The sequence below is a fragment of the Pyxicephalus adspersus genome, chromosome 7 (genome assembly GCF_032062135.1).
Source record: "Pyxicephalus adspersus chromosome 7, UCB_Pads_2.0, whole genome shotgun sequence".
Classification (NCBI taxonomy): domain Eukaryota; kingdom Metazoa; phylum Chordata; class Amphibia; order Anura; family Pyxicephalidae; genus Pyxicephalus; species Pyxicephalus adspersus.
This window is the reverse complement of record NC_092864.1, coordinates 41,337,688-41,351,324: the sequence shown is the minus strand read 5'-3', so window position 1 is coordinate 41,351,324 and position 13,637 is coordinate 41,337,688. Positions and strand designations below refer to the sequence as shown.

At 34.3% G+C, this 13,637-nt stretch overlaps 1 protein-coding gene across 1 annotated transcript in view; it reads left to right on the top strand.

The window, feature by feature from the left end:
* The window catches only part of ACVR1C (activin A receptor type 1C), a 53,319-nt gene extending 41,129 nt beyond the window's left edge, over positions 1 to 12,190 (top strand). Inside the window, exon 9 of the mRNA XM_072418176.1 lies at positions 367 to 12,190. Within this exon, the coding sequence (XP_072274277.1) occupies positions 367 to 492 (126 nt within the window). The 3' untranslated portion in view covers positions 493 to 12,190. The remainder of the gene's footprint in view (positions 1 to 366) is intronic.
* Positions 12,191 to 13,637: the final 1,447 nt, after the last annotated feature.

The window sequence follows — 13,637 nt, the reverse complement described above, 5'->3', positions numbered from 1 at the left end:
AATAAATGCTTTTAAAATTAAACACAATAGATGTATTCATGTTAGTTTTATTGTTATTGTTTTATTATTATTTCTGTTGATCGTTTTGAATGTGATGACTGAATTTTGTGCACTAAGTTTATAATTTATAGAGTAGTAGTTTATAGTACAGTCAATTTATTTTTACTGTTTTTTTTATCTAAGCGTAACTGTCTGGGTTTATTTTACAAATGGTTTATATTTGAGTATTTACAGTATTTAGTATTTTAGCTCTATTCAAAATAAGGTTTAGACTGGAGTTAGACTTTAACAGCTTATTGGGAATGTTTTCATAGTTTACCTACACAGAGTCAATGATATATTTAATAAAAGCCTTGTTTTTCAAAGGCCCTTCGTGTGATGGGAAGGATAATGCGCGAGTGTTGGTACGCCAATGGCAAAGCTCGTCTGACGGCCCTACGTATAAAGAAGACTCTCTCTCAGCTGTGTGTGGATGAAGATTTTAAGCTGTAATTGTGTGTTTTTAAGACTACAACATTCACCCTTTTCATGTGGGATTGTTTGTAGTTGTGTTTGCTCTACCTCAGAAGTAACAAGTGCCAGACCAAAACACTAAGAACAAAATGCTTCTTGGTTACGTTGGTTTGCTAAAGACTTTGCTGACTGGCCTTTTTTACAAGGCTTGAACTGTATATATTAAAGTAAACAGGAAAGAGAAATTATATATATATATATATATATATATATATATATATATATATATATCTGTATTCAGATATATTTTAGGCAGGAAATGCCACATATTCCAAAGTCATAAAGATAAAATAATATATGCTTAGAGAGGAATTTCACTAAATGCTACTTGTATCAAACAAAACACTTATTCTTGAAGAAGAAAATTCAAATTTTTAGGGAAGTAACATGTTTTGTGGTATATCCCCACCCTTATGCAAGGACCTTGAGGGGAAATGTGATTTTTTTGCTGCTAAGTGTATCTATTCCTCCCTAGCAAGTCATATCTAAGTATAGGATTTATTCACTAAAAATAATAATAATACGCACAATCCAAAATCGTGTTTTCAGAGCACTAACATTTTTTCTGCATAATATTTTACCAACACTAAATTATGTTAGAGTTTTTTTTGTATTTACTTCAATTCACAAATCAAAATATTTCACAGGTTATCTCTGCCTAAATATGTAAATGGACTTTACTTGGTATGCTGTTTGAAAAAAAAACATGCTGTATCTTTTATTATTATGGGCTGACAAAAATGTAAAATGTTTAGGGTTTTTAAAGGTGTTTAATGTCTTAATTTTTTAAATATACAATTACTTTATAAAACAAATAACACTACTATTTTTAGGCTGTGGTGTCATCTGCACTGCTATTTGTAGGTTTAGGTTTATTTTGTTATTAAAGCCTCTGGCCTGCATGTAACCACTATCTCATAGTGGGAATAAAGAGAGAAACTCAAAAATTAGTTTAAAAAGAGAGGGATTTTAAGGGCCATGATAAAGTTTAGGCTTGTATTTTTACTTGTTAAATAACAAATAGAAACAAATGCAATAAAACATTAAATCCCATTATACACAACTGGGTTTTATGCGAGTCCTAAATACAGTATTAAGTCTAATGTGTTTCGCTTCAGGGGAGTTATCTAAATTAGACACGTCACAAACTGTGTAATAATTCAAATTCCACAGATTTGTACATAAGACTTATTAGCAAGAAAATGTACATCATATAATATATACGGCTGTATGGGTCATAGAGAGGGCGAAGGGGGGAGAAAAGGGTAAGGGATGGGGGGTTATTAAAGGGAATATGGTAACCTGTGTGATATTTATCTTTGTGAATTAAACATTCTGATGAGAGTTAAATTAGGTAAAATACCAAACTTGGTAACAAATGCACTTGAATGAACTCTTGAATGAACTTGTGAATTAACTCTTATGTGAGTACCAGGTTAAAAAAACTCAGCTCCCATAAATCAGCAGGAGCTTTTTCTTGATGCAATTTCTGTGTAAGCTGCGCTATAAATCATGAAAAGTAATGAAAGTAATAACAGACATTGTTAATTAAATGTAAAATATTGCAAAACCTGGAGAAACTCCTGCTCCTGGCTCCCTCCCGTAACAGGACATTTGGCAGCTTCTAAAGGGCAGGATCTGTTTTCAGGCCTAACCCCTTGTTAGTTCTATATGAATATGGAACTGGCCATGTTTTCTCCAGAGGATGCCTAGAGCAGCAGATTCTTCCATACATGTGAGTGTGATACAACTTCTGTTAAGTGTCTATTTCTCCATTGTTCATTAAGGTATACAGAACAATATTTCTTAGGTGTAATTCATACTGTTTCCTGTTGGCGGCAGTATAACCTACATGTAAAAGTAACATGTTGCGTTCCTCAGTAAGCACCAAAAAAAAAGATTTTATGGTGAGTACAAAAAAATATTATTCCTTTGGGTTATTGAAGAAGATGATTGTATTTTTTTAAGGGAACCATTTTTAAAATGCATTAAGTATTTCTATCATGTTTGTTTTTTATTTAGATATTGCACTATGCTTATACACCTGCAGGACTAGTTTTATGAATGGATATATGAAGGGCAGTGCTAGACTGTGACATATATAGATCATACTGTTCCCCATCTGCGCACTGGACCAAACTTCCTTTTTCCACATTCCTTTTCGATACAGCTAATTGTGTTCAAAGCCAGCACTTCTTACTTTGTTCGGTATGGAAACAGGATGTGTGTAGGCTGCAGAGAAGTTTGCTATTTTATTAGAACAGTTTTTTATGATGATGAGATATCCACTGGGTGTCACACCAGCCAGCAAACAAACTCAGAGACATGTAGAAGTTTGTGGGCTGAGATGTGAGGCTATCAGTTTAGGACTAATGAATGGAGCTTAAGGCTCATTGCCTATACTGGCTCAATGTTCCATTATCAATAGCTAGAGCTGAAAATAAATAGTTTTATTAGATCCAACTGAGTCTTGAAAATCTGCTTCCCTATGCTCATTACTGTAGAAAGGGGCAGACAATTGCATAGCGCCTGGGCACGTTAAAACACGTATTTGAAGGGCCAGTCCCCTTTCCTCCCAAAAATATTACTGTGTAAGGTAGATGCAGGTTGACACCTTGGCTACATCAAATCATATGGGACGCTGGCATTAGAGACCAACCTAACTTACATATTAGTAGGGAATACAAATCTTCCTTTTACCTGAATTTTTCATAATTCATAATTTTCATAATATCCTATTATCTTAAGTTGTACTTAGCAAAGTATCACGTCTCCTAAATACAAACAAAAACTTTTGCTGATTGGACCACATATTTCACAAAAAGCCTTTAATATTAAAAGAATTGTTCTCTCTTGTTCACTGTTTAAATGACCACTTAGTTGTGTCAATATGTTAAATTAGATTTTACAAAGACGGTTGTAATGAAATAGCAATGTAACTTTATTTTTTGTTAGTTGTTTTTGTGCTTCTGCGAAATAAAGTACTAATAGTTTTTTTTTTTGTAATATTAGAATTTTATTATTAAAGTAAGTATATTTTTATAAAGAAACTTATAAGTTTTAAATCTACATAGGGTACCCAAGCCCAAAAAGGCATTTCATGGTCACCAACAATACCAATTGTGTCTTAAAAACAAAACAGTTTTTATTCAATACAGCTTAAAACTGTAACAATGCAGCTATACAGTGAAACTGGCATATTAGTTGCACGTTTCGTAAATAATTTGCCAGGAGTAGTGCATATCGCACATCCAACAATGCAAACTGGATGCTCCAGAAAAAAATAACAGCCTCCAATAAAACATGTAAGGCTTAATGGAAAATTCAGGAGAGACACTAATGAAAGAGACTGATCACCATTTTGCAGGATTCTTTGTTCCAAATAACTTCATTATTTCCAAGTCCTGAAAAATCTATATATGACCTAAATAGACTATGGGGCCATAAATAACCTGCTGGTTTGTTTTATTGTTTTATTATTCAATGTAAGATATGCACTATTCCTGAAGAAGTTACATATTGGCCATGAAACGTGTTATGTCCCACTATATAGCTTTTGAGATCTCCCCAAGCTTTTCTTAATACTAATTTTCCACTATTGGTGCTATCCTAAAAGCAGACGGATACATTGTAATATTGAATTTGTGGGGGGAAGGGAGACAAGGTATGCTTTCAGCGTATTATCACTAAACCCTGGTACTCAGTACTATGATTTTATTGTTTTGCAATATTCACTTTGTGTGATTGTTACATTTTTACACTGTATTGAATAAAAACTGTTTTGTTTTTAAGACAAAACTGGTATTGTTGGATTCAAACAACAGAGAAGAAAAAGCAATTGATTGTCTAGTAATAAAGACAGACTCCCTAGAATACTGTATTCAGGGAAGCCTTACTTTGAGTTTAATTTTGTTCACTATTTACTGCACTCTTTGCAAATTTTCTTATGAACAAATTGCATACTTTTGTGTGTGCTAAAAATATATATAACCGTTGCCACTTAAAACCCGTCTTTTTCTTTCTCTGTTGTTTGACACAATGCATACATTGTAAAAACTGGCTTAACTGCCTAAGTATTCGTAATTCTGTTAACCCAAATTTTGAAACATCTTTGAAAGATTGCGCATCTGAAAAGGGAATGAGGGTGGTGACTCAATGGTAGAATAAACATGGTTTAGGAGACCATTCATGGACCCATTCAAGTTACCCATGCCTGACCACCCATCAGGCCAAATTAAAGGCAGTATATGCTTAGGTAGTCCTATTAAACCAGGAGGGCACTATCCTTTTAAAAATCCCAGGGACCAAAATAGAACTGATCTATTACTGTGGTGACATTGTTTTAGAATTATTTACTACAGTGATATCACATACCTGCCCACTCTGCTGATTTGTTAAGAGCTGAACTACAGGGGATAAAACTTCTAATCCTCACAATGGGGAAGGGGATGCACTGCAAAGGTACTTCATTTTTGTATTTAGAGTTTAGGTTTATTCCATTTCTCCCAGAAGCAGTATATAGCTTTCATTGGGTCTCATGGTTTCCAAATGTCACTCCATTGCAGAAACTGGGCTTCTTTTAGAGACAAATGCTTCTGCCTGTCTTTTCCTTTACGTTGTACTTCTGTTTCGTTTGATGCATAGGCATCTACATAAATGTACTGTTTATCTACTAAAAGTATTACCCTAAGTGTAGTAGTCAGTGTAAATTGGGTTGTTGTAGGGGTAGGGCCATTGCCCATGTACTTTGTGCTAAAAAGATGTCCATCTCTCTCATCTCATAGAGTCAGAAAGCATGGATTCTAGAGGTGTGCTCTACACAAAGCCTGAGATGCTCCTGGCTTTTACTATATAAGTGCAACAAGCTACAAAATAATCACAAGCTGCTCTAGGACTAACTACCAAATACATTAATTAGGGTTTTTGTAATGCTTGTAGTTTTTAATCAGTTACCAGTTTATGGCACGTACTGCGTTTTATGGAATTTATATGCTTGACTTTGCTATCAATGTGCTGTGAAGTGTGTTAGAGGAATATTATATAAAGGTTGCAATAAAAAAAAAAATAGGTTTGAGGTAAACTTTTACTACAGTTGTTTTTCACAGTATTTATTGTTGTGGCGACACAAATTTATGCCTAAAAGCATTTGTTTATACTTTATCTCACTATATATATAAAAATAATAAAAAAAATATATTATGTTTATGGTTATGTTTAATGCACAGATTCCAAACATGGTATTGGTTTTGCTAGATTGGCTCTAGTTTTTGAAATAATGACCTCAAAAATACCTTCATAGAAAACGAATAAAACATAAAAATTGAGCAAAATTAAACTACATATGCCTACGTATACAAAATTAAATTTTTGAAATTTTGAAATGTCAATATATTCTATATTCATAATATTACTGAACTAATCACAAAGAAGTCATTGAAAAACTCAATTTGTATGATTTCCTTTTATGCTGATGGTCAGGACAATCACGTTGAAGGCTCCAGCAGTAGTCTGCCATCATGTGTCTATCCCATCTGCCCTGATACCTTTCTTCCATCACCTTTATATCTTGATGGAACCTCTCCCCTTGTTCCTCACTGAAATCGCCAAGGTTTTCTGGAAATTTTTGCAAATGGCTATGGAGATAGTGTACCTTTATGCTCATAGTAGCACCCAAATTTTTAAAGTTTAAAAGAAAATTCTTCATAATTTTGTGCTTTATGGTTACCCAAGAAGTTCTTGACAACCTTGATATAGCTGTTCCAGGCAGAAGCTTCAGTATCAGTCATGTAACTTGAAATGAAATTTGAATCATTTATCATTTTCTAAATATGGGGTCCATCAAAGACTCCTGCTTTTATTTTTCAGTACTCTATCCAGGGAATATTCTACAAATGTATTTGAAGCAATCGCCGTCCTTTGCTTGCTTTGCAGTACTATCCCACAAGCAGATGAAACGTGGGTACTTTGTGTATCCACTTTGCTGTCCAAGTAGGAAGTTCACCATTTTTAAATCAACACATATGGGCCCATTGGTGTTCATGATAGCAAAGCTTTTGTAAGACCATTTTGATGTTGATTCTTTAAGTTTTTGTTGAGTGACCAATTGGAATTGATGCATAGCAGTTGCCATTATGCAGTAAAACAGATTTCAAACATCGAGTGGAACTGTCTATGAAAAGCCGCCAGTCTTCTGCTCGGTATTCTGCTACTCCCATATGGGCTAGTAGTCCAGGGATGTTACAACGGTACACTAAGTCTCCATCTTCACTGATATATGGTAGGAGTGTCACCTCTCTTGTCCTATAAACCGATATTTTAACTTCCGGTCTCAGACAGTTCCTTTCTTTTAGTCTGAATGCTAAAAGTTTAGATGCTTGTTTTGACAGACTTAGGTCATGTATTAAATCATTGAGCTCTTCTTGGGAGAACTGCTGGTTTGATGAAACACTTCCTTCTTATTCACTTCCACTGCTAACTCCCGGATTACACTCCAAACCCTTCTTCTATTTTTGCTGAGATTATTCACCACAAATGTTGCAAAATACATTAGGGTCATTTAAACAACTTCTTGAAGAACTCATATTTCTGTAAAAAAAAGAAAATGTATGAATAAAAAGAAGGCATGTGAAAGTTTCATGAAAATAATTGCTTCATTTAATATATAAAATGCAAAACATTGGTGTAAATAAAGATTGATAATAATATGCTGTGTTAACCTTTGTTGGTAAAATTGTCTTTTCCAATTCCCGTATCACAAGATCTAGAGCCAATTCAATGAAACTGATGTCATTTCTGGATTCAGCAGACATGAAATTCACAAAATATATTAAACAATCCTTGACCTTTTTTTTTTGTTGAGCTGTGTTTCTACAATAATTAAAATGATTGAAAGTGTTTTTTTCAAATTACATCAAAACTTCATTTTTCAAATGAAATTTTGGAGAAATGAAAATAGTGCTGACGGCTGGTAATTATTATCATTTGTTACGTTCTTTATAAAATAAAGGGGCTTTTAAAATACTATACAGGAGAAAAATAATAAAGGTACCTTATATGGACAGATGCTTCAATTAATATGTAGTTTTCTTACCTTTTCAGCTTCTATTCTCTTTGGAACATTTTCCCCTCAATTTTGGAGTTTGGCTGGGGGGTTTGTGACCATTCAGCCAAAATAGCTTGGGATGTTGGATAGGAAAATCTTGGATGCGATTGGTGTTATATGTCATCACAAAGTTATTTAGCAGGGTAAGGTCAGGGCTCTTTGAGGCCGTTCCATGTCTTTAAACCCAAGCCCATCAAAAGGGTCTACCCCAAACTGTTACGACAAAGATAGAAGTGTACAATTGTTTAAAATACCTTTGTATGCTTTTGCATTAACAGTACCCATCATTGGAAACAACTGAGTTCAGTAATTTGGAGGAATGTCCTCACACTTGCACACATTTAATAGAATTATGGAGACAACATAACAGCTCCAACATAATCAATATGCAATACTGCCTTAGGTTTTTTGTTTTGTTTTATATCTTTATAGCAAGACTATATAGTATGCAGTATGCAGAGTATGCATGTTAAACTAGTTCTGTTTTTTAAACTGACTCTTAGGTTTTTTTCCAGTTTTGTTTACAGGTAAAGTCATTTACTTGAGTCATTTAAGCTATTATAAATTGAACATTTAGTCCAGCCAAAACTGACACTTTCTTTTGAGGTTGACCAAATCCTGTCACCTTATGTTTCTATGTCCTAAAAGGACTAATAAAGTCATGTACAGATTTCTAAAAATATTTGATATAATTCCACCAATAAACATATCTTGTTTCCCAAAATATAGAAAGGGTCCCAACATTATAAAAGACTGATTAAAATAAAACACTACTGAACCCCTAATAACCAATGGCCTCGGCCCAGAATTTTGTTTTTCAGCTGGGTGGGAAGAATCTGTAGGTGTGGCAGCCCCTGTATAGTGACCCAACATATCACCCAAAAAACAGCCGGGTGGTTACTGAAAAGTGTTGGGTGGGGTGCCTAGATAAAAGGGACTGGGGAGAGCTCAGGTCCTTATCAATTTACTTCTTGAGGCCCAGAAAACAGTAAGAACCCCCTACCTCATGCATACCCAAAATAATGTTTTTGATGGATGTACAACTCAACATGTTAGAGAAGTTAAAAATCTTGGAGCTTTTTTGCTTGCTAAGTATGTTGTACATCTGATAAAGGACTGTTTCTTGAAACGTTAAGTGTTGTTTTATTTATGGCAGTCCGATAAATGTCAGATTCCTGTCCACGCTAAACTTTATACATTTCCCTAGGGGTTTATTAGCATGACCACATCAAATATGTGTAGGGATTTTTGGAGAGATTTTACATATTTGTAGATGCTCCCTTTCTCTACCACTATTTTCGTACTCCTTTTGCAGCATTTACATAAAGCAAATACATAAAGCAAATACATAAAGCAAGTGAAATATACAATGGGGATGGTTTGGTCCTAGTGATAGCTGTGTGATATGTGAACCGGAGAATGTTCTCCATTAGGCATCTCTCAATAGCTAAAAAAATCAGTTTTGTGTAGACTGCCCTATGTTTTACTTGGAAATATAGAAAATTTACTCTATTAGAATAAATGTTTTTTATGTGTGCAGCTCATATATCAAAATATATTCCTGTCGCCATGATAAGCAGAACATCTGTTTTTCTGATGAGGAAGGTAAAAATCAGGAAATTACTTTTTCATACACTGCAGCCAATATTTTATTATATACCACAAGCACAGTAATCTATTTTATGTGTTTGCTATGTGGAGACCTTTATTTATATTACAAACGTTATAACTTTTATATTAAATTGATTTAAAATGCTTTATATACTTTTTCCCTCTCTGTAATATATATTTGGATTGCTAGGTTTAACATTCAGGTAATTCTTATTACTTATTAACAGATAAAGCAGACAAGAATGGAAGACAGGCAGGTTAAGGTGAACCAAAAGAGAACCAATATGCTCTCCAAAAACATGCAAAACGTGCAAAATACAGAAATGTCTCAAATGACAATTCTAAATTATTTGGTTTTCTTTACAAGTATTCTTAAAAGCAGGTAAATCTCCCAACCCTATGTTGATAGTCACATTTAGTGCTTCACTACCACTCAGTTTAACTGTTGCAACCCTTGGAAATATCTGCTCCTTATAGGTTTGGCAAGGAATATGACCTTCCACCATTCCTCCCGGGAAGCAGTGCTAAGTGGCCAATCATCAGACCTGAAATTGTCATGTGAGAGAGGGGAGGCAGTCATTTACAATGTGTAAGCTTTAATACATAGCTAACATGGTACATGACTACAAGCTCTAATTAATTCCCTGCAGATCTTACTTATTCTTTCTGCTGACCTCCATGTCATTCTAGAAAACCTCGTCAACACAAATGTCTGTTTGGGAAACTTTAGGCTAAGGCTTATGTACACATGTAGAATATTTGTTGCTGGAAATGATCTTTTATGATTGTTTCCAGTGACAGATTAACAAACAAGTGCTATACACACATCCCCCATTCTGTCCTGTTGGAGGGGGATGAACATGCAGCACCCTACTGTACTTCATTCACATTGATCCGCATGCTCTTCCCCAACCTCCATTGATCCACCATGACATGGCCATGTCCACCACTGCTTTACATGTGTCAGATTTTTACCTATGAGTGATGTTTATCTGATGTGTCCTTCCTGAGAAAAATAAGGTCAATGCTGTTGTTAGACTATTATGAACACCCACTGACTTCACTAATTCACTGACCTTGTAAGCCTAGCAAGTACATTGGAGAAAAGTCCAAATTGTTTTATACATCTTTGTTCTGGCTTTGTCACCCTACACCAGTTATTCTCAACCTTTTTAACATGGGGGAACCCTTGAAATAACGGGAACCCCCCTGCTATAATTACTATACAGCTCACAGTACATTAACATGGTGGTCAGCAGGAAGAATGTCACCCTTACAGACCAAAAAGACCATTGGTGTCACTTATTCTGACCTGAGAGTCACAAATTGCTCATTGCTCGTGGAACCCCTAGCAACCTTTGGAAGATCCCTGCGGTGGGGAAACACTGATCTATACTGAAGCAAGAGGGTCAGCATGACATTAAGGCACATTCCACTTATAGAATGGGAAATAGGCAATAGTACCTTCCAAATTATTGTACAAAAAGGTGCATAGTGAAACAAACTTATTATACCCTTCATCACAAATCTAAACAAAAATCAAACAAAAACATTCTAGATTAAATTTTAGATAGAAGTTGATTTTTTTGTTTTTACAAAAGCAGCTCCTGGATTCTCTATAAGTGATAAAACAGCTAAACTGCAACTGAACATTTTATTTTTCAAATACATTTTTTTAATTTTTTTTAACTGTAATCATTTTTTGTTTGCTGGGTTGCATTTAAAAGACATTCGAGTTTATTCTCAAGCATTTAATCGTATTATTCCAGTGTTTATGTTACATTGACAGAGTGAAGAATGTCAGGTGCATTAAGTATCAGTGATCACAGTCTGTCTAACTAATTTCCCAGGTGTTAGGTTTATTTGAGGCAATCTCCCACTGAGAAGACATTCCAGTTTTACAAAGAAGGAACTAGAAAATATACTTATTAAAGCTGTATTGTTTTGCTAGTTTCTGCTAAATTTATTGCATGATTAAACCAAGTTGGATAAATTAACTTTATTCATTTTAGAGAAGCGATGCACATTTCTGTAGCTGTTTGTGTTGCAGTTTTTGGAACATTTCTGGTATTTTGCATAGCTTTATGATGCAGTGCAAAAAGGGAAAAAAACTCTACATAACGCTATGGGCCTTATTTAAAAAACACGGAATTAAACATTCTAATTACTGCCATTGAAACACATAGACCTGGAAGATTTGAGGGAATGTCAGATTCCCTGTTTTATAAGTAGAGCCATATGAAGAAATTATGAAAAATAAAACAAACATACAGCATTTTCCTAGGATTCACATTTTTTCCATTTGAATTTCTTTTTTACGTGAATATTTTGTAAAGATATAAATAAACCCCATTTGTTTTTCAATGTCAAAATGTTCTATTTTCTTTTGATAGAGCAAGGGTTAGAACAGACGTAAGTCTAATAATAAGCTTAGAGTACTAATGGGTTATTCATTTGAAGGCAACAAATCAGCAAAACGTTTGTTTTGGTTTTTAGGCATGCTTCGGAAAATTAAAGCTTGGAATTTAATTGGTCGATATGCTCAGTGCTTACGTATCAATTCCTTCTTCATCCAACCCAACAAATCAATATAATTCCGTTTATAGTCAACTAGCTTAAAAGATCAGCTGCCTGATATATAATATAGATTTTTTTTGTGGTTATTCATATTCTACCTATATAGTAATATTATCTCTGTTCTGTGACGTTTATTGTATGTAAATTCTATATACTGACATATTTTGTAGGCAAAAGCACATTATGACCAAAGCTATTACATGCATATTGTTTTACAAAGGTATACATTGTCAAACTTGGGCTTTGTAATGTATTTTCATGCTTTATTTTTATCAACATGTATCGTTTTGTAAAGTGGTAACTATAGCCGATTCCTATCAGTGTTTCAGTGAAATAATATATATATGTATATAAATATATATATTTTAAATAAAAAAGGAAATGGTGTTTACAGTGTATGTATTTTTCTTGTAAATATTGTTTATCGACTCTGTCTCATATAGTACAATTATAATTCAATTTACAGTAAAGAGTTTTCAAATAATTGGAGTTCATTGGTTAGTGCATGGGTAAACAGTCTGATGTTTGTATCATAAATCAACTGAAATGCGCACATGCAGGGGGTTTAAGAGTAGCTGATTTTCAATTAGTTATCAGGACATTTGCTTCAGTGATTGGTGGGTAAGAAATATTCTTTTTATGGCGTTATTGGGTGCCAACTGGGCTATTGTATTGTAACAAGAGTTGACTACACATGGCTAAGAATCTATTACTTAGGCATTGCCACTATTAGTTTTAGAGCAGGGTTGTCAAACTCAAATACACAGAGGGACAAAATTAAAAACATAGACAAAGTCGCAGGCCAAACCTGAAGTTTATTGAAAAAAATTGAGGAAATTTTTCCTTCTCATTAGAAATAAAACTTTTTAATACAGAAACAAATAGGTTTTGCTTAACATTCATCAATCTGGAACAAGCCTATAATACAGAAATAGCACCACTGCTACAATTCCCTACTATAAAACAGTCCAATGCGCTATAGGCCGCTGGCCTATAGACGTAAGTGATGCCGGCAATTGTAGTAGCGCTATTTCAATGCAGCAAGGGGCCAGCTGCAATTCTTAATTAGAAATCCTTTGGGGGGGGGGCAAAAAAAAATCCTTTAGGAGGCCAATTTTGGCCCTCGGGCCATAGTTTTACACCCTTGTTTTAGAGGATTATGGAGACTAAAAGGACATTTTTTATGGTTGTGTGCTGCTACATTTGTCAAAAATTCATTAGCATTTCCATATGTCCACTAGCAGCCCTAGGAATGTGCTTTGAGTAAATTTTATTACTGGGCATCATTGGCCATGGGGACTATATCCTGTTTTTCTGGTCATCTGAAATGCTTTCAAAATGCAGTCATTGCTTTAGACAATTTTAAAGAGCTTCCATGATGCTTCTATGGACATTTAAAATTATGTTCGAACTCACAAAATGCAAAGGAACCCGTGCAGCCAATGTTTTTTAAAAATGTACTCAAACATTGTTCATGTAAACGGCCCCATTGGTGCCAACAATAACTAATGACTCAGAAACTAAAAGTCAAACCTATCAAACATAAACTTCAGTCTGACCAAGCCAACCTAAAATTGAACTTGATATTGTGAAATTGGTTTAACTTCCTTCTTTAAGTTGTGGCAAATATGTTGCACCTCGGTTCTCTCAGGGTGTGCTTGCTGTAGAGTTTGTTGCTGTTTCCTCAAGTTTAACATAACTTCCGTGTGTTAACTTTTTTTTTAAAAACTTGTTTTTTTCTTTTCTTCTTACAAAACTACAAATCTATTGCTGAATAGAATAAAGAAAAATGTCATTACAACCAGGTGAACCTATCCTAATTTGATTTATGCAG